General features: G+C 42.3%; 1 protein-coding gene across 1 annotated transcript in view; it reads left to right on the forward strand.

The window, feature by feature from the left end:
- Window positions 1-27,798, forward strand: part of ITGA9 (integrin subunit alpha 9) — an 818,222-nt gene that overhangs the window by 409,128 nt on the left and 381,296 nt on the right. The window contains exon 16 of the mRNA XM_069215150.1: window positions 22,422-22,571. Within this exon, the coding sequence (XP_069071251.1) occupies window positions 22,422-22,571 (150 nt within the window). The remainder of the gene's footprint in view (window positions 1-22,421; window positions 22,572-27,798) is intronic.

Consider the following 27,798-nt stretch of genomic DNA (forward strand, 5'->3'; position numbering starts at 1 on the left):
CGGGTTCGGACGTGTTCCTTTTCGCTCCGTGTTTCGGGTCAGAAAGTTAGTTAGAATCTCGGAAAAATCATCGGTATTGTTTGCGTTCGGTATCGGGTTAGTTACAACAGATCGACACCGACTTTTGAAGAGCTCCGGTGGCCCTTCGGGTTTTTTTCGATCCCCCTTTGGGGCCTGGTCGGCCCGGCCACGTGTCTCTTCAAGGCTGATGGAACGGACCCCATTCCGCTTCTGCCCAAAATGTCACAACAAGTATCCGTGTACAGATCAGCATCTGGTCTGTAACTTGTGTTTGTCTCCAGAGCACAAGGAAGATACTTGTGAAGCCTGTCGAGCGTTTCGGTCGAGGAAGACATTAAGAGACCGAAGAGCGAGAAGACTGCAGATGGCGTCGGCGCCGACAGGACAAGGGCGTTTCGAGGAGGAAGAAGAAACCTTCTCCATTCAGGAGTCGGACTCAGATAAGCTTGATCCCGAAGATACGCCGAAAACCGTGAGTAAGACGTCGAAACATAAAACTCACGAGAAGACCACAAAAGCCCAGGGTACGCCACCGCCAACAGGCCATGGCTTAACCCGAAAAATAGGTGACCGATCATCGGCACACAGCAATCTCGGGCCCGAGACAGCGGCTCCGAGCAAGTTCGGCACCGAGACAGTGGCACCGAAATGGGTCGGCACCGAGACACCACGCCACCGAAAATAAAGAAGGTTTTCTCGGAGCCCAAAAAGGCGACCGAAAAGGTTTCAATTCCGAAACATCCAGCCTCGGAACCGAAAACAGGTTCCTACACAGGAACAGGGATTGTCCTCCCAAATGCAAGGACATAAGTTCGGAGAAGAACTTGAATCAATGGAGCCAGACTACACTCAAAGGAGGCTCCACATTCAAAAGGACACAGGGAAGATAAGCACTCTTCCCCCAATTAAAATGAAAAGAAGACTTGCCTTTCAAGAAAAATACAAGCAGCCACAGGCAAAGGTGGCAAGACAAACAACTCCGCCACCATCTCCACCACCATCAATACACACATCACCGGTAGCCACTCCACCACTGATGCAATCCCCGACTCATACTGCAATGAGTCAAGATGATCCCGACGCATGGGACCTTTATGATGCTCCGGTATCAGATAACAGCCCAGACTGAAGACAGTACATCCTACATGCAGGTGGTCTCAAGGGCAGCTGCTTTTCATAAGGTCACCTTGCATGCAGAACCAATTGAGGATGACTTTTTGTTTAATACACTATCCTCCACTCATAGCCAATACCAAAGCTTACCTATGCTCCCTGGAATGCTAAAACACTCCAAACAAGTATTTCAGGATCCTGTGAAAGGCAGGGCCATAACTCCAAGGGTGGAGAAAAAGTACAAACCACCGCCAACAGACCCTGTTTATATTACGCAGCAATTAACACCAGACTCTGTGGTTGTTGGGGCAGCTCGCAAGAGAGCAAACTCTCATACCTCGGGAGACGCTCCACCTCCAGACAAGGAGAGTCGTAAATTTGATGCTGCAGGGAAAAGGGTTGTAGCACAAACAGCAAACCAATGGCGCATTGCCAACTCACAAGCACTTCTGGCAAGATACGATAGAGCTCATTGGGACGAAATGCAGCATTTCATAGAACACTTACCCAAAGAGTTCCAGAAAAGGGCACAACAAGTGGTGGAGGAAGGACAAAGTATCTCAAATAATCAGATACGGTCAGCAATGGATGCAGCAGATACAGCTGCAAGGACAGTAAATACTGCAATAACAATAAGGAGACACGCATGGTTGCGAACGTCAGGATTCAAGCCGGAAATACAACAAGCCGTGCTGAATATGTCTTTTAATGAACAGCAGTTGTTTGGGCCGGAGGTGGACACTGCTATTGAGAAACTCAAAAAAGACACTGATACGGCAAAAGCCATGGGCGCACTCTACTCCCCACAGAGTAGAGGCACATTTCGCAAGACACAATTTAGGGGAGGGTTTCGAGGTCAACCTACAGAAGCCGCAACCTCACAAGCAAGGCCCACTTATCAAAGCCAATATCAGCGTGGAAGTTTTCGGGGGCAATATAGAGGGGGACAATTCCAAAAGAATAGAGGGAAGTTCTAAAGCCCCAAAACTCCTCAAAACAAGCAGTGACTTCCAAGTCACACATCCCCAACACATAACACCTGTGGGGGGGAGACTAAGCAATTTTTACAAACATTGGGAGGAGATAACAACAGACACTTGGGTACTGGCAATTATCCAGCATGGTTATTGCATAGAATTTCTAAAATTCCCTCCAAACGTCCCACCGAAAACACACAATATGTCAAAACAACATATGGATCTTCTAGGACTAGAGGTCCAGGCATTGCTACAGAAAGGAGCAATAGAATTAGTACCAATCCAACAGAAAGGAACAGGAGTTTACTCTCTGTACTTTCTCATACCCAAAAAGGACAAAACACTAAGACCTATATTAGATCTAAGAACATTAAATACCTACATCAAATCAGACCACTTTCACATGGTGACATTACAAGACGTAATCCCACTGCTCAAACAACAAGACTACATGACAACACTAGACCTCAAGGATGCATATTTCCATGTACCAATACATCCTTCACACAGAAAGTACCTAAGATTTGTATTCCAAAGGGTACACTACCAATTCAAAGTGTTGCCATTCGGAATAACTACTGCGCCAAGAGTCTTTACAAAATGCCTGGCAGTAGTAGCTGCGCATATCAGAAGGCAGCAAATACATGTGTTCCCGTACCTAGACGATTGGTTAATCAAAACCAACACACTAAAACGATGTTCACAACACACAAAGTACGTCATAGAAACCCTACACAAGATAGGTTTCTCAATCAACTACACAAAATCACACCTTCAGCCGTGTCAGACACAACAATACTTAGGGGCAACAATCGACACAGCAAGAGCGATTGCCACGCCAAGTCCACAAAGAGTACAAGCATTTCACAATGTAATACAGGTCATATATCCAAACCAAAGGATACAAGTCAAAATAGTAATGAAACTACTAGGCATGATGTCCTCATGCATAGCCATTGTCCCAAACGCAAGATTGCACATGCGGCCCTTACAACAGTGCCTAGCATCACAATGGTCACAGGCACAGGGTCAACTTCTAGATCTAGTGTTGATAGACCGCCAAACATACACCTCGCTTCAATGGTGGAACAATATAAATTTAAACCAAGGGTGGCCTTTTCAAGACCCAGTGCCTCAATTCGTCATAACTACAGATGCCTCCATGATAGGGTGGGGAGCACACCTCAATCAACACAGCATTCAGGGACAATGGAACACTCAGCAAAAACAGTTTCACATAAATCACCTAGAACTATTGGCAGTATTTCTAGCGTTAAAAGCTTTTCAACCAATAATAAGCCACAAATACATTCTTGTCAAAACAGACAACATGACAACGATGTATTACCTAAACAAACAGGGAGGGACACACTCAACACAGTTGTGTCTCCTGACACAGAAAATATGGCATTGGGCGATACACAACCACATTCGCCTATTAGCACAGTTTATTCCAGGAACTCAGAATCAATTAGCAGACAATCTCTCTCGGGATCACCAACAAATCCACGAATGGGAGATTCACCCCCAAGTACTACAGACGTACTTCCAAAATTGGGGGACACCACAAATAGACCTATTTGCAACAAAAGAAAACGCAAAATGCCAAGGCTTCGCATCCAGGTACCCACAAGATCAGTCTCTGGGCAATGCATTATGGATGAGTTGGTCAGGGATATTTGCATACGCTTTTCCCCCTCTCCTTCCATATCTAGTAAACAAGTTGAGTCAAAACAAACTCATACTCATAGCACCAACGTGGGCAAGACAACCTTGGTACACAACACTACTAGACCTCTCAGTAGTACCTCATGTCAAACTACCAAACAGACCAGATCTGTTAACTCAACACAATCAACAGATCAGACACCCCAATCCAGCATCGCTGAATCTAGCAATTTGGCCCCTGAGGTCTTAGAGTTTGGACACTTAGACCTTACACAAGAATGTATGGAAGTCATAAAACAAGCTAGGAAACCAACCACTAGACATTGCTATGCAAATAAGTGGAAAAGGTTTGTTTATTATTGCCATAATCATCAAATTCAACCTTTACATGCATCTGCTAAAGACATCGTAAGCTACTTGCTACATTTGCAAAAGTCAAAACTAGCTTTTTCATCCATTAAGATACATCTTACCGCAATTTCAGCTTACCTGCAAATTACCCACTCAACTTCATTGTTTAGGATACCAGTCATTAAAGCCTTTATGGAAGGCCTAAAAAGAATTATACCACCAAGAACACCACCAGTTCCTTCATGGAACCTCAACATTGTCTTAACACGACTCATGGGGCCACCTTTTGAGCCCATGCACTCATGTGAAATGCAATATTTAACATGGAAAGTTGCATTTCTAATTGCCATCACATCTCTAAGAAGAGTAAGTGAAATCCAAGCATTTACCATACAATAACCATTTATTCAAATACACAAGTATAAAGTAGTTCTTTGAACAAATCCAAAATTCTTACCAAAAGTCATATCACTGTTCCACTTGAATCAAACAGTAGAACTACCAGTGTTCTTCCCAAAACCAGATTCTGTAGCTGAGAGAGCACTACATACGTTAGACATCAAAAGAGCGTTAATGTACTACATTGACAGAACCAAACAAATTCGGAAAACAAAACAATTATTTGTTGCTTTCCAAAAACCTAATTCAGGAAATCCAATTTCTAAACAAGGCATTGCTAGATGGATAGTTAAATGCATTCAAACCTGTTATCTCAAAGCAAAGAGACAACTGCCTATTACACCAAAGACACACTCAACTAGAAAGAAGGGTGCTACCATGGCCTTTCTAGGAAACATTCCAATGACTGAGATATGTAAGGCAGCCACATGGTCTACGCCTCATACGTTTACCAAACACTATTGCGTGGATGTGTTAACAGCACAACAAGCCACAGTAGGCCAGGCAGTACTACGAACTTTGTTTCAAACAACTTCAACTCCTACAGGCTGAACCACCGCTTTTGGGGAGATAACTGCTTACTAGTCTATGCAAAGCATGTGTATCTGCAGCTACACATGCCATCGAAAGGAAAATGTCACTTACCCAGTGTACATCTGTTCGTGGCATGAGACGCTGCAGATTCACATGCGCCCACCCGCCTCCCCGGGAGCCTGTAGCCGTTTCGAAGTTGATCTTGAACATTTGTAAATTTGTAAATATATCACCTTAAACTACATTATGTACATACATGTTTACTCCATTGCATGGGCACTATTACTGTAATACACAACTCCTACCTCACCCTCTGCGGGGAAAACAATCTAAGATGGAGTCGACGCCCATGCGCAGTGGAGCCGAAATGGGAGGAGTCCCTCGATCTCGTGACTCGAAAAGACTTCTTCGAAGAAAACAACTTGAAACACTCCGAGCCCAACACTAGATGGCGGGATGTGCAAAGCATGTGAATCTGCAGCGTCTCATGCCACGAACAGATGTACACTGGGTAAGTGACATTTTCCATATATATGAGGTCATTCAAAGCCATGAAAGTGGCTTTGTGTGTCCTCATAGATATGGTTGCAAATAATGCGCTGTTGTTGCGTCACAAAAGCTGATGCAATGGTGGTGCGAGGGGCTCATAAATATGCCCCACAGGTTGTATCTTTGTACTGAGATATACGTCAAAAAGGGGGATCAGAGGCATTCAGTCATGCGAATAAGAGGTCAGCCATAACCACCACTTTCTATTCATACAAGGAGTGAAACATAAAAGATGTATTTTGTATCAATAGGCAATTATCCACAATCGTACATTAAATGTAGCCGTCAAGAGCTCAATGAGACATGGGTTATGAAAACATGGAATACCTCAGGCCATCTCCCTAAAATCAGCTATAAAATTTCTTGGTTGCAATTTGACTGAATTCTCATTGTTCATTTGAATGACATGTGTTTGCAACCTGGTGGCAAGTTCCTGATGGAAGTACGTGCTCAATAAAACCAGTTTACAAATACGTCAACTTGTAGGTTTATTACCTCAATAATCCCAGTCTATCAGATTTTATTGGATGGATATCTCCATTTTGACTTTATATTTTTAAATTATATGTGTATTTGTAAGTTTTTTAAATGAATTGCACTTTTTACTGCACTTTTTAGACCTTTTGTTCTTCTCTATATTACAATACAGAATGCAATTCTAAAGTTCTATTAGCCACCTTGTAATATCACAGTAAATGGATTTCCCAAGAAACATTTCAACAGACCCAGAGCCAGGGTCTGTTAATAGACAAAAGTATAGTTTTACCTGTTCACCTAAAATGTTCTTTCCATTGACTGATCAAATAATAATGATATTCAATGATATCAAAGATATCTGATTAAATATCAAATATTTAATTCACTTTGGTAATCTGCTGTGGGAGCATCAGTTGAAGAAATATGGGGAATTTGCAGCCTGATTCACAAAGCTTTTTGCTAAACGAAGATTTTGTCCACGAGTAGGTGCATTTTACCCCTTGAAATTCTGTTGTATTTCAGGAGTAGTGTACTTTTACATGCAGAAGTATCTTTGTGAGGCTCGGCCATTTTTTAAAATTTGTTAAAATTGATTTAATTCACAAACAGGCAGATCTCACTTTAACCTCACAGATTTTTTTCATCTCTCCTTCATTGATAGTGATAGATTTTGCAAATTTGAAAGGATTTCCATGCGATACTGGGTCAATTACAATACTTTCAGAAGCAAGAAAGAATAAGCAGTTGTGGCAATTGGATATGAGGGAAAGAACATTTGTCCCTTTTCTTTTTGTTGTGTCTGTCTAAGAATACTAAATGTAACTCATATAGAAGTGGGAGTTCCAATTAAGTTCTGTGCTTTCTTATTTCAGCGGGTAGTGAATTGTACAGTTCGGTGGTCTGCCCTGAAAAGGCACCCTAGCCATGGCATCTGGGAATGATCAGTAGAGGAGCTGTTGTTAATCTGAGGGCCTCTCTTTGTGGCAGGTTTTGAGCTTGTGTTGTTGAAAAATCTGAGATGCACTACATGGTGTGCAACACATAGGGCTTTGAAGACAATATGTGTTGGCATAGGGAACCACTGTTGTCTCAAATGGATGGAGTGATCCCAAGCTCAAAGGTGCACGAGAAGCGTGTTTGGACAAAATATCAAGTTAAAATATCGTAACACAGAAATTTCAGAAAAAAATATTATGAGTCAAAAATATCACAGCATAGAATATCTCAGCCCAAGAATACATTTTTGTATAAATATTGTGTTGAAGAATATTGTTGTTCTTAATATTGTTTGTAGTAATATAGATGGAAAAATAGCATTTTTTAATTATATTAATGTGTTTTAGTTAATATAATAATTGTATATGTTCATATTGCTGGCTTAATTGTTATTACTTTTTAAAATATAGTTTGTAATATTAAGCGATTTAGTATTTTAAATTGTTATTAGTAAATTATGGTGTTGTAGCGGAGTGATCGGTTTGTAGAAAAATAAGGTGGGAAGTTATTTAAATTAGAAATAGTTATATTTTAATATTATTGGTTTACTTGTATTATTGTTAATTAATTTTTAATTGGTTATGTCAATTTTTGGGTTCTATATTATATTTTGAATTTAACGTGGAAATTGCATTTTTTATTTTGTTTTAACTATTAGTAAAAATATGTTATGTCTTAGCAGTGGGTTGTTGGTTTTGTAGGGGTATGGTGTGAGATGTCAGTTTAGTAATAAATAACTAAAAAGTATTGTTAAATAGTTCATTATTGTTCATTAATTATTTAATTGATTGTTAATTATGTTAATAGTTGAATGCTGATTTATTTAAGTTACAGTTTAGTTGCTGGTTGCTGGGTTTGTAGGAGAATAGGATGGGAAGTTAAATAAAATTACATTTAATTTAATTTAATGCTGGCTTTTTTAAATGAATTATTATTTGATTAGTAATTTTGCAAATTACTTAACTTATTAATTAATATGTAATTGTTGTACTGCTTTGTTTATTTTCATATGTAATTTAGTTTTTATCTGTTTAGTACACATGCATTTTTTAATGCTGTGTTATTTTTTAGGTGAGTTGATGGGGAAGAAAATATGTAATAATGTTTATATTAATTGATATTCATATGTAATGTAATAATTGCTAATTATATATATAATAATATTTATTATTGAGTTTAAAACATTCAATTCATTTAATGATGAGGACTTGTAAAAGTTGTTTGTGCAATGAAATTTGTCACTTAAGGTTTATTTTTAATGTGTTAATTGAAATTAAATGAATTTATATATTGCGATTTAATTTTGTTATATCAAAAATCAATTTAGTTCTATATAGTGTAATTTAATAATGTTTTATATTAACAGTTTAATATGTTTTACTTAATTAATAGAACTGTTCATATATGTAATGCTTTTGAAGTCAAACACTTTCTATAATGTTGCTAAGACTGGAGTGGGATTACTATATTTAACCACTCCCAAGTCCATCACTTTCTGTACTGTTATTTAGACTAGAGTACGAAAGGTAGCTATAGCCCCTCCAAAGTCCAACACTTTCCATACTGTTGCTTAGACTAGAGAGGGAAAAATAAATGTATCCACTCCAAAGTCCAACACATTTTCTGCTATTACTTGGAATAGAGTGGGAATAGTACATTTAACACCTTTGAAGTCCAACACTTTCACTACTGCAGGAGTGGAAATATACATATAACCTCTCCATACTGTTTCTTAGACTGTAGTGGGACTAGTAAATCTACCCCCTCTGAAGTCCAACTCTATTCTTACTGGAGTGGGAATAGAAAAACAAATTTTCCAACAATTTTCCCAAAACTGGTGAAATAGAATTTGTATTTTTTTTCATTATTGTTTATCTCATTTCAGTAAATGTTTTTTGGGGGGTTGTAATATTTTACTATTTTTGTATATTGAAGAAAATAATTAATTTATCTTTTCATTGAATTGTTTATTTTACATGTTGTTTTTTACTTGTGTGTGTGTATATATATATATATATATATATACATATATATATATATATATATATATATATATATATATATATATATATATATATCTATATGTATAGTTTACAGCACACAGGGCCTGATTACAGGTTTGGCGGTCGGCAAACTCGACCTCCAGACCCATGGTAAGGAGACCGCAGTGGAGCTGGCAGTCTCCCCACCTGCTCTATTACAACTTTCCCACTGGGCTGATAGGCGGGAACCAAGGTTCCTGCTGGTCAGCCCAGTGGGAAAGGTGCAGCAGCATTGTTCCTGGCTCATAATTGAGTCGGCGACAATGCTGTTGCACACAAGCTGCACCAGCATCCTTGAAATGCGCACAGTCTGCCCAGCAGACAGTGCACATTTCAAGGGTGCTAGGCAGGGGGACCATTGCACTGCCCATTTTGTGGCCCCTGCACTTGTTCTCCACCAGCCTTTTCAAAGTGGTCAGAAAGCCATGAAAAGGCTGGCAGAGAACAAGGTTGTAATCAGAAGGGCGGCGCCGACTTCAGTGCTGCCCTGGCTGATTACAACCAAGACCGCCATTATCACATCGGGATCTGAGATCCTGGCGGAGACAGTGGCTGGTTGGCCAACCTTCTAATGTGGTGGTCAGACCGCCACCGCGAGGCTGCTTGTAATCGAGCCCACAGTCTCTAAAGAGGCCACCTCAAACTCTGGTCCAAAAACTAAATATGTCCACCATGAACTTGCACAAATCACAAAACTTTTCATTAGGTGAACAATGTGGCAAACAACATAAACCTAAAGTGTTTTGGCACTAAAGCCACGTGCCTTTCTCACAGGAGTTTTGTGATTTTTGCAAGTTTGTGGTGGATAGTTTTTGGACCAGAATTTGTGGTGGCTTCTTTAGAGACTGTGGCCCTGATTATGAGGTAGGTGGTCCTAGGACTGCCAGCCTTGTGGTGGCTGTCAGACCACCGCGGCTGTGGCGGTCCGACCACCACATTGCAAGGTTGGTGGGCGGAACCGCCACCCAACCATCATCTCCACCAGGATCTCAGATCCTGATGGGCTGACAGTGGTTTTGGTTGTAATCAGCCAGGGCGGCACTGAAGTCAGCGCTGCCCTGCTGATTACAACCGTCTCCCCCGCCAGGGTTTTCATTGCGGTCTCACCACCATGAAAAGGCTGGCAGAGAACAAGTGCAGGGGGCTACGGGGGGCCCCTGCACTGCCAAAGGCTATGGCAGTGCAGGGGTGCTCCTGCCCAGCACCCTTGAAGTTTGCAAGGTCTTCTGCTTCAAGCCTTACTGCTGGCTCAATTATGAGTTGGGAACAATGCTGTCACACCTTTCTCATTGGACTGACTGGTGGGAACCTTCAGCCCATTGGGAAAGTTGTAATAGGGCAGGTGGGGAAACCACAAGCTTGGCGGCGGTCTCCTCACCACCGGTCTGGCGGTCGGGTTTGCCCACCGCCAAACTCGTAATCAGGCCCTTCGTGCTATGGACTATACATTGCGGGTGCCTCACCCGAGGTGCACACCGGAATCGAAAGATCCCACACTCGAGGACTTGAGACTTGGTTGATAAGTACTTATATACAGTATTAAAACATTTGTGGAGTTTATTTATTCTACTTATATTACTTTGATATTTTAAAATATTTAACTTTTTCTGCTTTAAGCTGTATTTACTTTAGAAAAAATATTTTTTTTTAAATGTGATATTATTGTGAATGATATATTTTTTAATATTTTTATCATTTCCGTTAAAAGCATGGGAACACAATACTGTCTCAAACAATTTTTTGGACTTTTTTTGTCTACAATATTGTTTACCTCAGTATTTTGCCATTGATCCCACCAGAAGTGTGCAAAGTGGATCCTCTGTAGTCTGTGTGTGAGGAAAGCTGATGCCCAATATATATTCCATTAGTGTCACTTATCCAAAATAATATTAGTCTGTTGGTAGTCAATATATATTATGAGAACCATAGGAAGGGGAAAATTTATTTAAGGGGCTTCAGAGAGTTGAACACTATTCTTTATGTTTACGACTATTTTTGTTGTGTGGATGAGCGGTAAATGCTCCTTCTATAAATGAAACTTGTTAATTCCTTCCTAACTTATAGGGATGTACTTCTGTATCCTTATTGTTAAAATTAATGTGTTTTCCTTGCAGGAAAAATGATTCTGCATTGGAATACGTTGTTGTTAACACGTGTAATAACCGCTGAGCTGTGCTCTGCTACCCACAAGTCTGGTTTGGACTACAGAAATCTTTTAAGGAAATACTTGGAAAAATAATTTATGTAGCACCACTGAATATCCTGTTGGGATTGCTTTCTGACCCCAACTGGATTTTATATTGAGGCAACATGGAATATTTTCTGAAAGCGATGCACTATGTGCGTTCCTTTTTGGCAGTAGCTCCTTCGCTGACTTATTGCTTAATTGTTTGAATGTAAATATTGGCCTCTAAAGAAATATATGTATTTTGTATGGCTCTCTGCCTGGCCTGTCAGCGTATGTGTGTTATTTAGCACCTGTGGTTCCTTCAATCAGACAGGAAGTGAGAAGGATCACGTCGTTTCTATAGGGGTATGGCCTACACTTCTATTCATCTTTCTGTGGTGGTGACTGCCCTTTTGGAATGGGCCTTGAACACTCTGAACTATATCCCGCTCTCTACTGTTCTGTCTCGGATTGGTATTGGATTATTCCTCAGTCAGTGAATTTAGAGGTACCTGCAAGCACTCACAATTTAAAATGTCTGCACTTTCAGTTGATTTAATTAGAGAAGCACGGGGTGCATTGCAGAAACTGTAATTTCCACTCAAGCTCTGCTGCCCAGCCAAAGGAAGTTATTCTTTGACGTGTCAACATTGTTTTTCTTTTGATTTTTTTGGGAGGGGTTTTCAGTAATCTAGCAAAACAGAGTGAGAAATAGGTTTCCTAGAAAGTTAAGGATTTACTGGGCATCAAGCATATTTTGCCATTTCCTTGGCTTTCACAAATGCCTTTTGTGGAAAGTTTCTGAAGAGAAAAAGCATCTGTTCTTCGTCCCTGGGAAAGGCCTTGAATGCTGGAATTTATGGGCACTGGACAATCTTTGGCCAACACACCTTTGCATAGTTCCGGTTTGTGTGTTTTACTATGGCTCTTTTTAGGTGTCGCCTACAGCACGCATGCTCTGTCAGCGGAAGCTATTGTGAATAAAAAATCATTAAAAAAATGGGCTTAAAGCCCACCCTCATACTTACCGTTACTTACCATTTGTTGGCTCCCACATTGCTCTCCTCCTCCTGCTTCCACTTTCTGTTCGTCCACTTTGGTCGTCCTTGGAGCTTGTACGAAGTACAATTTCCTGTCTCTGCGGCCAGTATCCTTTCACTGGCCATTGCTGGTAGAGGTACTTTTTTGTATTTTAAACCTAGCACTTCTCTATAGTGCTTGTGTTTGCAGACCCTCTGAACCCCCTCTCTCATCCTCATTGTTTTCCCTATATCTCCCACCCCATGATGCTTTGTCGTTACTGTGTATTTTTTTGTTTTAGCACAGCGCAAACTTGACCCAAAGGTATTGAAGCGCTGCATCATTTTTTTTCACCCACTCATCTTGCCGCCATTGTTTCCCACCGTCCTCCCTCTCATTGCTTTTTTTTGTTATTTCATTTGCAGAAGATTTATATAATGCACACTAGACCCGAATATATTGGAGCTCTTTGCACTAGCAATATTTACTTTACATAAGTACACATTCACATTTATTTTTATGAATTGGTAGGTTAAGTCCCTCATTACAAGTCTGGCGGTCAGACGAGCCGACCGCCAAACCCGTGGGGTAGACGCCACCCCCAAGCATATTACAGTGTTCCCGCCAGACTGACCGATGGGAACATTGTATTACGCCATTCCTGCCATTCTGACCGTCGGGAACAGTGCTACGGTATTGGTCATGGCTCCCTTAAGGGAGCCTAGGCCAATACTGTAGCACACCAGCAGAGCAGACAGTGAGCATTATGATGGTGCTGGGCAGTGTGGTCCCTGCACTGCCTATGCCAAGGTAAGTGCAATGTTTAACTCCCGCTCCAAGTATAGTATGCGCACTTCTCCGCTATCCCTTTCTCCACATAACACCACCCTTCTTTAAGCTACTATTTTCGCCCCCCCTGCATAGCCTCCCATCCCCATTCAGCCATCTTCTTCCTTGGGCCTGTCTGTTTTCTTGGACCCCGTCTCTGTTTTCTACTATCTGGCTCCTTTGTTTCACTTCCGTAGCTTTACTTCCCATTGTCCTTAATTTTCCAGCCTCCTTTTCTGATCCATAAACCAAACTAAACTCCCATCAATTAACTTATTATGCACCCCTTTCTTTTCTCTATTACGTCCCTTCTATCCAGATTCCTTTGCGCCCGAGAAGCCTTGATCTCTTTTACCCTCTTCCATTCTCAGAGACTTTATTTTCGGCTTGCTCCCCTTTCCTCTCCGTGCTCATGGATTCTGCTCTTGTGGAGAGCTGGAGCCACACATATATGTACTTGTGAATGGTTGATCAGTGCTTTGACTTACTGCAGGCACTCCACATTTGTACAATTGGGTAGCCGCTATGCTTTACTGAGAATGGCCTGAGGTGATATTGGTACCGTGGACATCATGCGCAGCCTGTGAGCGTGAAAAAGCCCAAGTAAAATGTTTTTTTATTCCCAACTGTATGATATTTAGAGAAGCTATAGGTCATCTCTTATGTACTTCTGCAGAACATTGTCTGGCTCCTTCTTTCATCACCCTAGCAGCCTGGGGGGCTCAGACATGCACCCAGGGGCTCAGACATGCATCCGGGCTCAGACATGCACCCGGGGGAACAGGTCAATGCATCCACTTCTGGCAGCACCGGGGCTCAGACATGCACCCGTTGGGACAAATCAATGCGTCTGCCTCTGCTTCTTACTTTAGTGTCCTGTATTATTGCTAAAGCACCTTTAATCCTCCCATTAACCCCTAAAAATAGGTATAAAGCAGTCCCTTGTCAACTACCTCCCTGGTGACTCCGCTACCTGCTCCCCCAAGTAGCACAAACATGATTTGCAATGAAAAAAGCAGCTTATTATTAATAAAATAGGAGAAACCTAATGGATTGTGCTTGTTTGTTTATGTTTACTTTTTTCAAAGTACTGAGGGCCTGATTACGAGTCTGGCGGTCACAAGACTGCAAGACTCACTGTGGTGGTCGGACTCCCGTGGCTGTCGTGGTCTGACCTCCACATTATGAGTTTGGCGGGCAGACCCGCCAACAGACCACCGTCTCTACCAAGATGCCGATGGAATGACGGCGGCCCTGGTTGTAATCAGCCAGGGCGGTGCTGAACTCAGCACTGCACTGCTGATTACACCCTTGTTCTCTGCCAGCTTCTTTTATGATGGTGTCCTCACCATGAAAAGGCTGGAGGAGAACAAGTGCTGAGGTCCCCCTGCCCAGCACCGTTGGAAGGCGCACTGTCTGCTTTGCAGGCAGTGCTCCTCATGAGGGTGCTGGTCAACCCCCTCTGTGCTACGACATAGCACTTGGCTCCTTTTAGGGAGCCAAGTGCTATCTCGTAGCACTGTTCCCGCCCGTTTGACCAATGGGAATGCTTTATTTCAAGGTTTCTGGCGGTCATCCAGGTCAGACCATCAGAAATCTTGTAATAGGGCAGGAGGGGTGAGTTTGGCGGTCCCATGTTGGGACCGCCAAACTCATAATCGGCCCCATAGTCTTTTGGAAATATACCCAAAAAGAGCAGTGAAAAGTGAAGAATGTGAGTCTTATGTATGTATAAGCATGTGGTATATCTGGCCAGACGGTAAATGTAGCCCAGCTTCAAAGACAAGCATTAAATCAGTGAGTGATAGGAGCGATATTTGAATAGTGGAAAGTAATTGCATTGTTATGTAGTGTTTATTTAAAGAGGCAAGTCTTTTCAACTCTTTCCTAAATTGGAGCAGCAGTGAGGCAATATCATGTTTACATGGATGGTGTTCCAGATCCTGGGTGTATAGATGAAAAAGGCATGCAGCCTTGTTTCTTTCTTATTTTACATGTCTTATTCCTCAGACTGATGGCTACAGGTACACTGAGAACCACCAGAGATAGTGAGCTTGTCAGCAAGATAAGTGGGTTTGCTCGTCATGAATGCTTTGTAAATGATGCAGTCATTTTTGTAAATTTTGAAGGTGCTGGTCGACAAGGGGAACCATTGGTGATTATATAATCATATTTCTTCAGGCCCTGGATAACACATTCCGCAGCTTGTAGGCTACCTGTGGAGTCTGAGAGGCCATGGATCAGGGTAGTTCCACCATCCAGGTGCAGTAGTACAGAGGTTTAAACAGCAGTTGTGAAGTCACTCTTTGGAAGAAACACTTCCATTTTCTTTAGAAGAGAGAACTGGTACCAGGCTGTCATTATTTATTGGCAACGTGTTCCTTGAGGGTCAGCTTAGTGTCCAAGGTGAATCCAAGTGAATTGACATTCAGTGAAAATTGGTGTTTGAAGCCATCGATTTTCATATCACTAAGCCAGGTTTGTATTGTGTTTTGTTTATTGTTCTTGGCAAATTACAGCAATTATGTCTTGGGTTGGTTGAGCTTCAGGTAGGTGCTAAACATCCTGTTTTGAATGATGTATAAGCAGTGTTTGAGACATTAGATGTTTGAAGCAGAAGAGACTTTCATGTAGAGTTGCATATGATCTTTATATTTGTGAATCTTGATGCTGTTTTCTGTGAGTAGAGCACCAAGCAGCTTCATGTAGAAGTTGAAAATGACAGGAGATGCTATGGAACCCTGGGGGTCTCCCACATGTGATAGAGATCTTTTGGAACCTTGAGGTGCCCATGTGAACAAACTGGTGTTTGAAAGGCAGCAGAAGAACCAGTGAAGCACAGTGTTGGTGGATTCCCATTTGAAGCTCCAGAGTGTGTACAGGGAGTGCAGAATTATTAGGCAAATGAGTATTTTGACCACATCATCCTCTTTATGCATGTTGTCTTACTCCAAGCTGTATAGGCTCGAAAGCCTACTACCAATTAAGCATATTAGGTGATGTGCATCTCTGTAATGAGAAGGGGTGTGGTCTAATGACATCAACACCCTATATCAGGTGTGCATAATTATTAGGCAACTTCCTTTCCTTTGGCAAAATGGGTCAAAAGAAGGACTTGACAGGCTCAGAAAAGTCATAAATAGTGAGATATCTTGCAGAGGGATGCAGCACTCTTAAAATTGCAAAGCTTCTGAAGCGTGATCATCGAACAATCAAGCGTTTCATTCAAAATAGTCAACAGGGTCGCAAGAAGCGTGTGGAAAAACCAAGGCGCAAAATAACTGCCCATGAACTGAGAAAAGTCAAGCGTGCAGCTGCCACGATGCCACTTGCCACCAGTTTGGCCATATTTCAGAGCTGCAACATCACTGGAGTGCCCAAAAGCACAAGGTGTGCAATACTCAGAGACATGGCCAAGGTAAGAAAGGCTGAAAGACGACCACCACTGAACAAGACACACAAGCTGAAACGTCAAGACTGGGCCAAGAAATATCTCAAGATTGATTTTTCTAAGGTTTTATGGACTGATGAAATGAGAGTGAGTCTTGATGTGCCAGATGGATGGGCCCGTGGCTGGATTGGTAAAGGGCAGAGAGCTCCAGTCCGACTCAGACGCCAGCAAGGTGGAGGTGGAGTACTGGTTTGGGCTGGTATCATCAAAGATGAGCTTGTGGGGCCTTTTCGGGTTGAGGATGGAGTCAAGCTCAACTCCCAGTCCTACTGCCAGTTCCTGGAAGACACCTTCTTCAAGCAGTGGTACAGGAAGAAGTCTGCATCCTTCAAGAAAAACATGATTTTCATGCAGGACAATGCTCCATCACACGCGTCCAAGTACTCCACAGCGTGGCTGGCAAGAAAGGGTATAAAAGAAGGAAATCTAATGACATGGCCTCCTTGTTCACCTGATCTGAACCCCATTGAGAACCTGTGGTCCATCATCAAATGTGAGATTTACAAGGAGGGAAAACAGTACACCTCTCTGAACAGTGTCTGGGAGGCTGTGGTTGCTGCTGCACGCAATGTTGATGGTGAACAGATCAAAACACTGACAGAATCCATGGATGGCAGGCTTTTGAGTGTCCTTGCAAAGAAAGGTGGCTATATTGGTCACTGATTTGTTTTTGTTTTGTTTTTGAATGTCAGAAATGTATATTTGTGAATGTTGAGATGTTATATTGGTTTCACTGGTAATAATAAATAATTGAAATGGGTATATATTTTTTTTTGTTAAGTTGCCTAATAATTATGCACAGTAATAGTCACCTGCACACACAGATATCCCCCTAACATAGCTAAAACTAAAAACAAACTAGAAACTACTTCCAAAAATATTCAGCTTTGATATTAATGAGCTTTTTGGGTTCATTGAGAACATGGTTGTTGTTCAATAATAAAATTAATCCTCAAAAATACAACTTGCCTAATAATTCTGCACTCCCTGTATGAGAGTGGAATGGTCTACTGTGTCAATGCATCAGTGAAGTCCAACAATATAAGGAAATAGGGGTCATCTTCATCTCTGTTAAGAGGGCATCCCCTAAGGTGTGTAAGGTGGTTGTTTCTGTGCTGCAGCGTGATATGAAGCCAGACTTGTAGTTATACTGATGTGATTATCATGGAGTTGAGCATAGACTTTTTTTCAATTGTCTTACCCATGAATGGTAAGGGCAAATAGTTGGCATGGTCTTTGTGGGTCTAATATAGCTTTCTTTGGGAGTGGGTGGATATGGCCTGCTTGAGAGCTTCTGGGAATATGCGTTGAGTGAGGGAGGTATTGACAATAGTGAGTAAGGTTAAGAGAGCGTCCCGAGAGAGAGCTTTGATGAAGGACGAGGGTAAGACATCATCTTCATAAAATGTAACTTTAAGGGAGTTAAATAGGTCGCTGAGATCTGTGAGAGGCAGGGCTTTAAAAGCTAAAGAGGTTGATGGCATTACACTTTTCTGTAGAATGAGAAATTGGTTGGTCTGGCATAGGGTTGATGCAGTGCTTGATTGTCTTAAAAGGCATTCTTTTTCTTTTGGTGGCTTAAGTAATAGTGCTGTTGTAATACTTTGCTTTGGCTGATGTGATTTGCTGTCTGTGTTTTTCACAGAAGCTGATCTGTAACATGAGGTTTTCAGGAGTTCTGTTTCTTTCCACTTTTTCCTATCTGCAGATGAATAATTTACTGTCAGCAAAGTCATTAGAGTACCAGGTGTGAAAGCTTTGGGCTTGCAGTTGCATGTTTAAATTGGTTTGTGGGTGTTCACTCAGTTTTCTAAAATGTGTTGACATTGTTTAGAAGGCTATTGGCTTTAGAAATGGAGTTGATAGGTTGAGAGTTGAGTTCAAGTATTAGGTTGTTGATTGAGAAGTATTTCAAGGATCTAAAGGTCTGGTCTTCTCTCTGTGAAGGCCTCCATTTGTTGGTAGGATGCTGAGCAGGGAGACTGAGACAGCAAAGTTGTCAGTCTAGTCCAGGGAAATGGTTGGTTTGCATTAGATTGTTGGTAATGTTGAGAAGACGAGGTTGAGGAAGTGGCCTTAAGAGTGTTCTGGTTGTGTGACATGCTGTAGCACGTTAAGTGTGTCAATGAGGTTGAAGAGGATGTCTCTTTTTTTAAAGTTTTTTTTTAGCTTCTGTTGTCTAGTAAGTTTAATAAGGTGATATGGGCATGTCGGATGGATGAGGTGTCAGGAGATCTCAGAATTCATCAGTGAAGGTGTTGTTCCCCTGGTAGGCCTGTGGGTGAGATGGAAGGTTTGAGTTACAAAGTGGTATCTGTCACATCAGCAGCTCCATGAAGTTGGGTTTCACAAGGCTGTGGAGTGAACTATGGGGGTCATTCTGACCCTGGCGGTCCAAGACCGCCAGGGCCACGAATGACGGAAGCACCGCCAACAGGCTGGCGGTGCTTCCAAGCCCATTCCAACCGTGGCGGTAAAGCCGCGGTCGGAAAACCGGGGCCGGCGGTTTCCCGCCATTTTTGCCCCGGCTGGGCGAATCCGCGAGGGCAACGCTGCCCTGGGGATTCTGACCCCCTTACCGCCAGCCTGTTTCTGGCGGTTTTCACCGCCAGGAAGAGGCTGGCGGTAAGGGGTGTCCTGGGGCCCCTGGGGGCCCCTGCACTGCCCATGCCACTGGCATGGGCAGTGCAGGGGTCCCCTAACAGGGCCCCGGCCAGCTTTTCACTGTCTGCCTAGCAGACAGTGAAAAGCGCGACGGGTGCAACTGCACCCGTCGCACGGCCGCAACACCGCCGGCTCCATTCGGAGCCGGCTTCTGTGTTGCAGCCTCATTCCCGCTCGGCCGGCGGGCGCTAACTTGGTTAGCGCCCGCCAGCCCAGCGGGAATGTTGGAAAGCCGGCAGCGGTCTTTTGGCCGCATGGCGGCCGATTGGCGGTTCCCGCCTGGCGGGCGGCTACCGCCGCCCGCCAAAGTTGGAATCAGGGCCTATGTTTCTATGGTGAAAATGTCATCAAACTTGTGATAAGTGATGAGGTCTGCGATGTCTGGCACATGGAATAGTGCAGAGAAATAGTTCATTAGCTTGAGTTGGAATGTGAGTTCTGCAGTTTGAGGGTGTGTGATAGTTAGTGCATTTTGTGAAGTTATACAAGTGTCTGGGTCATCTGTATCTGGGTGTGATTGCGTGGACTGGATGCTGTTTGAGGCTCATTATCTTAAGTTTCAACAGAACAGGGGTTTTGGACAGTACCCTTCCTGACTTCAACAATCCCAAGCAGGCAATAACCTTGCCTATTTTTGCTCTTTGGTGGGGACACCCAGGTGGTGGGACAAATTGAAGAGTTGACTGAAGTAGATGGATGATGGTAAACTTAATATAAGGTAACCAGAGATCAGGAGTTAATGAACAATCTGAATGTGCCTAAACAAGAACTTTATTTTACAACTACAGCTGTAGTTTTTAAGGCTTGCAGTGTCACTTTGAAATTGCTTTGCTTGTGTTCTGACATTTACTACTGGAAGCAGCACTGAACCCCACAGTACTAGCACTTATAGTTAGTTTAGATGATGGGGAAACCAGGAGAAGTCCCCATAACGTCTGTGTCTCCAAAGAGCCATTTGAGATGGACATCTGATGCTTCAGAGCACGGGATCTTTGGGACTTTATCCTAAATAGTAGAAAGCAAAGTTCCACTGCAGATTTTGACAGAAGACGGGTCTTGATCCACACAAGTTTAGGTTAAAGAGTCAGGATTTTACTTTTATTGGCTAACATGTATTGTGGTCAATGTGACATTGACCTGGAACTTTCAGAGAATTCCTGCATTGATCCTGGGAACCTGTGACTTCTGCAAATTCCCAGCGATAGTCATATCTGTACACATTTCCTCGTTCAGATATGAACCAGATCTACATTTTGTTATGTGTAAATCACATGTAAAGGCAACGTGGCCCACTATTTTTTGTATTTCTCAATGAGGAAGACATTTCTATAGTGGAAAGAGAAAGCCTGGCAATTTTGAGTGTGAACCCTTTCTGTTTCCACCATGGATGTGTACCTGCTTTTGTCACTGACAGTACATCTCCAAAAATGTTGATGGCCAGTGTACCTGACAAACATTGTAGCTTCCTAGTTGCTTGCACGTTTGTGTGTGATCACTAGAGGTGTCCTCACACTGAGACTCCCTCAACCCTCCCTTCTGTGCTGATTTACTCGCTCTGATGATTCCACATACTGGCAGACTTTTAAGGGTGAAGGAATCCATTTATGGATGCAAATTTCCATTTTTCTTAAACACTGCATTGAATATGCAGATGTAAATTATGGTATATGTGCTCCTAAGTAACACGCAGGTGCACACATAACTTAATGAGTTAGACCTTTGCCAGCCATTGTAAAAGAGTTGCGTTTTTTACATTTTCTATTTTCCTGCTGGGTTTTATTTTCAAAGGGAACATTTTCAATTGCTCCACACTCTTATGTTTCCTTACCCTCGCCCCATTAGGTTTCTGTGGCCTCTCCTCTACAGACACTGGCCTATCAAATGTATCTTACTTTATCTCCACTGTCCACCACAATCAACTCGCTTCCCATCTTCATAGTACTCGACCTATCCACTGCCTTTGGCACTGTTGATTATCCTCCTCTACTCTCTTTTTTGGATTTGCTTGGCATCACAGAATATTTCACTTTAGATATCTCCGACCACCCCTTTACAGTCACTTGAGACACAAAGGCATCAAGATAACTGCTCTGTCCTTGGTCTCCTACCTTTCTCATGCTACAGACCTCCTTCGGTGACATCATCTCTTCACTTGACTTATCATTTTAACTCTATGCTGACAACACCCAAATATTATTTTCCTACCTGCCTTGACATCTCACCTATAGTTACACACCTCCACCTGCCTCACTGCTATCCAACAGTGAACGGCACTATGATCACTGACGCTACGTCCTACAAAAATTGAAGGCCAATATTTCCCATCTTCCACAGAATTCAGAGCTGAATGTGATTGTATCCATTTTCCGCCAACTTCTCTGAAATGCATTTCTTTATCTGGAAACCTAGTCCTCTTAAACCGAGCAATGAAAATGAAACCCAGCAATGAAAATGGAACTACTCAGCACGTGCAACATAGACTCACACATATGATTCAACACAGCCAAAAACACGTATTAGCTCCTCAGCATTTATTAGATAGTAATGCTTCAATAGTCTTCTGGTAGGAATCTTCAACTGAGCCTTTGTCCCATTAAACTAGATACTAAACATTGCCACCCTAATGCTAAAATATACTTCCACTGCAGCATACCTTTGTGATGTCATATGGGTCACAGCAAACAATAGGGCTTTGTATAAACTGTTGTGTGGCCCCTAGCTACATCTCTAACATGTGAACACGATGTATACTAAGTCAAATCTAAGCTCCACTTACCATAATGTTCTAGTAACACCCAAGCTACATAGTCACCTCTAACTTCTGATTATTAAGTCTCCTGGTTCCCCTTAATAAGAATCCCTAAAATTCATGCAGCACCCCTCTCAAAAAGTTAAATCTGATACTGGAAGAACTCCTTAAAACTTGATAAACGAGAATGAGGACAGCCACACTGCATTGTAAAATGTATATTTTTAATATGTGTATGATATCTTAGCGAAGTGTATTGTAATACATGCATGTTGTTGCCAGACTTAGAGATACAACCATGTACTGTAATTGACACTATGTACAATATGTCTGGTTTAAATGTTCCTATGCTGTTGAAATAAATAAACATATACATGTTTTTCACCATGTAACCCCTTCTTTCTTTTATATTCAGAGAAGAGTCAAAGATGTGATCTCTCCGATTGTGTTTGAAGCAGCCTACAGTCTTGGAGACCATGTGGTTGGAAATGAAGAGCTGGAGCTCCCCCCTTTGAAGCCCATCCTGCGCTGGAAGAAGGGACAGAAGATTGCCCAGAGGAACCAGGTCAGACTCAATACTGCATGCAGATGTTTAGTTTTTCCAAGGCTTTGCCTAGTAGGCTACCATTTGTAAGAGGCGCATGTTGTATGGGTAGCCATTGATACAGTGTGCATATAGAGCTAGAGATTATATGAACAATGGTACCAGAGAGAAGGGTAACACACCACCCACCCGAAACAATCAGTAGTCAAGAAAACAATTCTACAACAAAAACGAGAATACTGCGTGAAGGCTAAAACATAAAAACTGGTTATTTCTTAATTTTGCTTTAGCCTGGATTTTCTTCTTTGTTTAATTTACAGTTCTTGTTCTTATGGGTGAGTGTTTGCTATACATTGGAATCATTCTTATATGTTCTTCTGGTCACTATTCCGGGTCATATTACCTTATTTCTGGGGATGGGTTGTCCTGGTCCTATGATCCTTATACTGCCAACATGTTTTTGCCCTATATTACTGGTCTTTATGGTCCTGGGCATTAGTCAGGGCAGGTTTTATTTCTAGTACTCCCCTGGTGACGTGTATTAAGTCTTGAAAATGTATGGCATGCATACTAAATTAAGGCATGCAAAGGCAGTTTATCCAAAACTAGTTACAAAGTGTGTATTTATAGATGTGACGTGCACTCCACCCACAAGTGGGTGTCTCTTCACATACTCCAAGCTGTGATTATTTCATACCACACTCTAGTGCTGCATTCATTGCAACACAACATACCATTTTGCACATGCAATGCTTCACATCAGCATTGCGTTCTCAAGTATGGTGCATCCGCTCTCTCATACATATATTATTCAGTTTTGTGACCAGACGTGAACAAAACAAAATCGTGGTTTAGCAGTCATGTTCAAGAGTACATACAAACACACGTGTGGATCAAAAGGGTTGTGGGATGTGTATATAGACAGTGGCATGCTGTGGATTTTTTTACACTTACCCTAGTACTGGATACATTTTACCCCTAGGAAGGTGGAGGGGGTTGGCTCTGTAGTCAAACACTGGTTTCCCCGTAGCGAACAAATTGGTAGATGGTGAGAAAACAATTGTCGAAGAGTCAGCTTATCCATTAAAATACCCATAACCATAACAAGACTATGAGGTTAACACTTACAGCAAAGTCATACTCAACTGAAAAAGGCCAAATGTTCAAAAGAGTCTAGGGCTTTACTGCCCCAGGCCTGGGTTTACTCACATTGTCAAGGGTCCCTACAGTCCGTAACACCTACTGTGCTGCCACTCTCCCCGGCTTGTGGTCATGATATGCTGAGGAAGAGGGATTATATCCCCTGGAGCTGGACAAGCTGTAGGTCATTGATAAGGAGAACTGACCAGTGGGGTCTCAGGATTGATCATCCCCTGGGGCCGATGCAGGTTTTGCTCGTGAAAGAAGATAATTGCCACAGGTCCTGTAAGTACTTAAGTTAATGGACCTGAACATCCATGTGTGTGTTCGCGCTGGTGAAACTGATAGTAAACTCCGGTGTAGGGTGCATGTGTTTGTGGGAGTCCGGGTTGGCTGTTGCATTAGATTTCATTGATGTGCGCAGTAGGAGCCCAGCCCAAGAATTCTGGGGTATGTAGTGCCCAAGTGGCCTTGTGTCTATCTATGTGGACACAGTGCTGTCAAAAGCAATTTTTTCAAAAGACATACGTCATTGGAGCTGAAAGAAAGCCCTTTAAAAAATATATATATATATAAAGAATGCTTATACCTGGTATTACTGTGATGGCTAAAAAAGTATTTTTCTATTGGAACATCGAACTCATATTGTGATGACGTTTCAGTGTGACCTCGAACTCCCTTGGTAAGAAAACGGTGTTTAGTAAGAGAAATGAGGTGGGAATTCATATTCATATTGGAATGGGCCAGGACGGCCCGTGCCAACTTGTTTGCATATCGTGCTACCAATACTCTTTTTTCTATATTTTTTTGGACATGCCATGTTGAAACAAGGGGCATGATCTCATAGGGGATGAGGTGAAAACCTACAATTGATACTTTGGACCTCCAGTCTGTAGAGGAGCCTCTTTCACCAAATCATTCTGAACCACAATTCTGACAAAGACCGCACGTTGGAAAAAAGCATATACTACTTCCAGGAGTCATACAATATGATTATTCTTAGTGCTCCTCTACAACCTAATGGACGCTCAGTTGATTCCATAGTATTTTGCCATTGAGCCCTTCTTTATTAGTCTGCAGCCTGCTATTTGTAGATCCACCTCTGTTCTTTTTCCAGGACTTTATTGCTCACCCCATAGGTGGGGTGAGTTTCTTAATAAAAGACTACCATATGTCTTTGTCGTTATGGGTTTTCTCAATCGTATTTTTCAGATTTTCTGTTAGAGAAGAACATAGCATCTCTCCGTAATGGCGAAAAATCCCTTAAAGCAGGAACATCAAAACTTCCTAATTATTTCCTAATAAGACATATTGTGGGTGCCCTGTTTAGGTGTCAGGTACCAGACAGTTAAAGCTGTCTGTTGGTGAAAAGATATAATGCCAGCTTACAGTCAGTTTAGACCCCACTCATTGATTGCCATTGGTTGGCTTTATCGTCATTCCTGTTTGATTGCTTCTTTTTCATTAGGTTGTGTGGGCTTTACTTGCTTCTTTTTCATTAGGTTGTGTGGGCTTTACTTCCTCTTCTTGTGTTTTCTCTTGTCTGGAGAATGGCTGCATTACTTGTGTTCTTATACTGGTTGTTTTTACAGTCACTACTTTTTTCAATTTGTTTAAGCTCTTCATGAGAGTGCATGCCTTTTCTAGCTGTCTCTCTTGTGTGCTGCTCTTGCCTCTTCTTCAGCTCCATGTTGCTCTCTCTCACCTGCGTTCTTCTCTCCTGGTCGCCGATGCATTCAGACAAGTATTCCCCCCTCCCACCATATTGCTTTGGCACCCATGTACTTTTGCCTCAGCTCCATGTTCCTCTCCTTCGTTAAGCTTTCGGCCACCCGCCCCAATCCTGTTGCCCCCTTCCTCAGCCCTCCTTGGTGCTTTCATCCTGCCCTCCATGTTGCATCCATCCACCACCCCACCCACTTAAAAAAATAAAAATACTTTTGTGCTATTTTCTTTTTAATTTACTAATCCAACTCAGATTGGGAAAAAAAAAGAAGAAAAAACCAGGTGCATCATTTTGGAAGCGCGTGCATGGGTGAGAGATGCTGTGCAGCATGGCCACTGGCAAATCCAGTAGGTCCCAACGGAGACACCTGTTGGCTTTACAAGTGACTGTTTTACTGGGGGGCGCCCCCGGCAGCGATAGGAGGGATAGTTCTGCAGCACAGAGGATGCAAAGGTTTAACATCTGTTCCAGCTGGGCAGATCGTCCCAGTTTTGTTGCTAAAAGATCAGGGCTCGCTGATCCATGTGTCTCTCTTACGTGATGATGTGATAACTATCTCCACATTTTCCGAATAACTCTGAAACTAGATGCAGTAATTTCATCTCTCGAGGGTCACCTGCCATGATGCTGGAATTAACACAAGTATAAAGTTACCGTTTTATAATAGCTGTATCTGCAAAATCAATTACCCACGAAAATGTCCGTACTTTAAAAATTGCATACTACTAAATCGGTGAAATGCACCGTTCACACTCAGGAAAGCCACGATTTATCATACTTAAACAGCTATAAGTCTTGTTGCTTTTCATTCCTTCAGAGTATTTCTCTACTGAGAACCCAGTCATCAGTCCCACACAGATGTTTTGCTCTTTGCAACTCTTTTATAGCAAATAGACTTATTTTAAAATGCCTTTATCTATCTGAAAATATGCTTAAGAAGGCACCTTTAGGCCATCGATGGAGTGACCATACGCCTACAGTAGTGTTAAATCAGCTTGCGTCTTCACTGCCCTGAGATACATTTGATTGAATGAATTAATGGAATGTTTCTTTTATACTTCCAGTGCAAGGATTTTTTTAGCCCTCGGCAAACTGACATTTTGATTTTTTTGTGCTCTTCCTTCCTTTGCAACAGGGCCCTTCAGGCCTTTTTTTACACTTCAGTGGCATGGCAAGGCGGGTATCTCCAGTCACTTTAGCGTAGCATTGCCCATGACGTACACACAGATAACTTATGCATAGACTAGTGAAATTCCACTTGCCATGCAGAGGTATACAAATCTAACCTTTCTGCCACCCCAGTAGATGCAGGCCATTGCTTTCTTCTTAGCAGGTCAGTACGTTTAGTAGCGGGAAAGCCTTATTGTGTCTCATGCCTCTGACAGAGACGTACATTGCCCTACAATGTGTGTTTTTTACGGTTGTACAAGGCTAGCCGGGTGCAACGTCATACTCAACATGGACTAGGGACTGGAAGACAATTCTGCGTCATGTACATACCGTTAAGTTTACATTTTGGCATTAAGCAGCTTTTTAAACATCCTACATGCTTACTACCTAAAGGACAGGGAGACTGAGTAATTTGCCATAAGTGACACGATTTTTGTCAAGTGACAAAAGCCAGAAGTAGAAAACGGGTCCTAAGGCTTTACACGCAGCATTTCAACTACTAGGTCACATCTCCTGAGCGAGTAAGTAACAACAAAACAATGATAACAAGTTGTCTGATGAACACCATGAATTAAACGGTCTCTTGCCGCTTACTTGATGTGGTAGTGCTATCACTTAATGAAATGATTACATTCTGAGCCATCCATGCTAGAGTTTGAACCTGTGACCTACAGCTTAAGACTGATCCTGTAGATGGCTTTACAGGAGAAAGGGTACCTAGTCCATTACTGAAGCTCAATAGATGTACTACCACTGAAAGTAATAAAGTATCTCCCTTGTCATACCCGACATGCTTGTCAGATACTTCTTCAGTAATGTGCTGGTGCTCAAAGCCTTAGGCCGAAGAAGCCTATGTTTGAATATCATGCGTACAGTGATAAATGAGCATCTTCTGTTACCTCTTCTGTGATGCCAGTGTGCATCAATCTACAGAGCTGGTGCCGGCCAGCGAAAGCCACAGCCTGCGGCCGACCACAACCGCATTCAGCCACCGCTCACCTCCAACCCATGTGCCCCAATACTGATACACATGGCTCCAGGTACAGGTCGTGGCCTTCAGGTTCCCAATAATCTGTGGTAGGCTCCAGACACCACCTGTTGTACTGTTGTTTTGCCAGGTTGTTTCTGTGTAGTTGTGCTGGTGTTTTGTGCATTTTTGTGTTTTGTTGTGCTGCTGCTTTGTTGTTCTATTGTTGGTTAGGTGGTTTTTTA

Source organism: Pleurodeles waltl, chromosome 2_1 (genome assembly GCF_031143425.1).
Source record: "Pleurodeles waltl isolate 20211129_DDA chromosome 2_1, aPleWal1.hap1.20221129, whole genome shotgun sequence".
In the NCBI taxonomy this organism is placed as follows: domain Eukaryota; kingdom Metazoa; phylum Chordata; class Amphibia; order Caudata; family Salamandridae; genus Pleurodeles; species Pleurodeles waltl.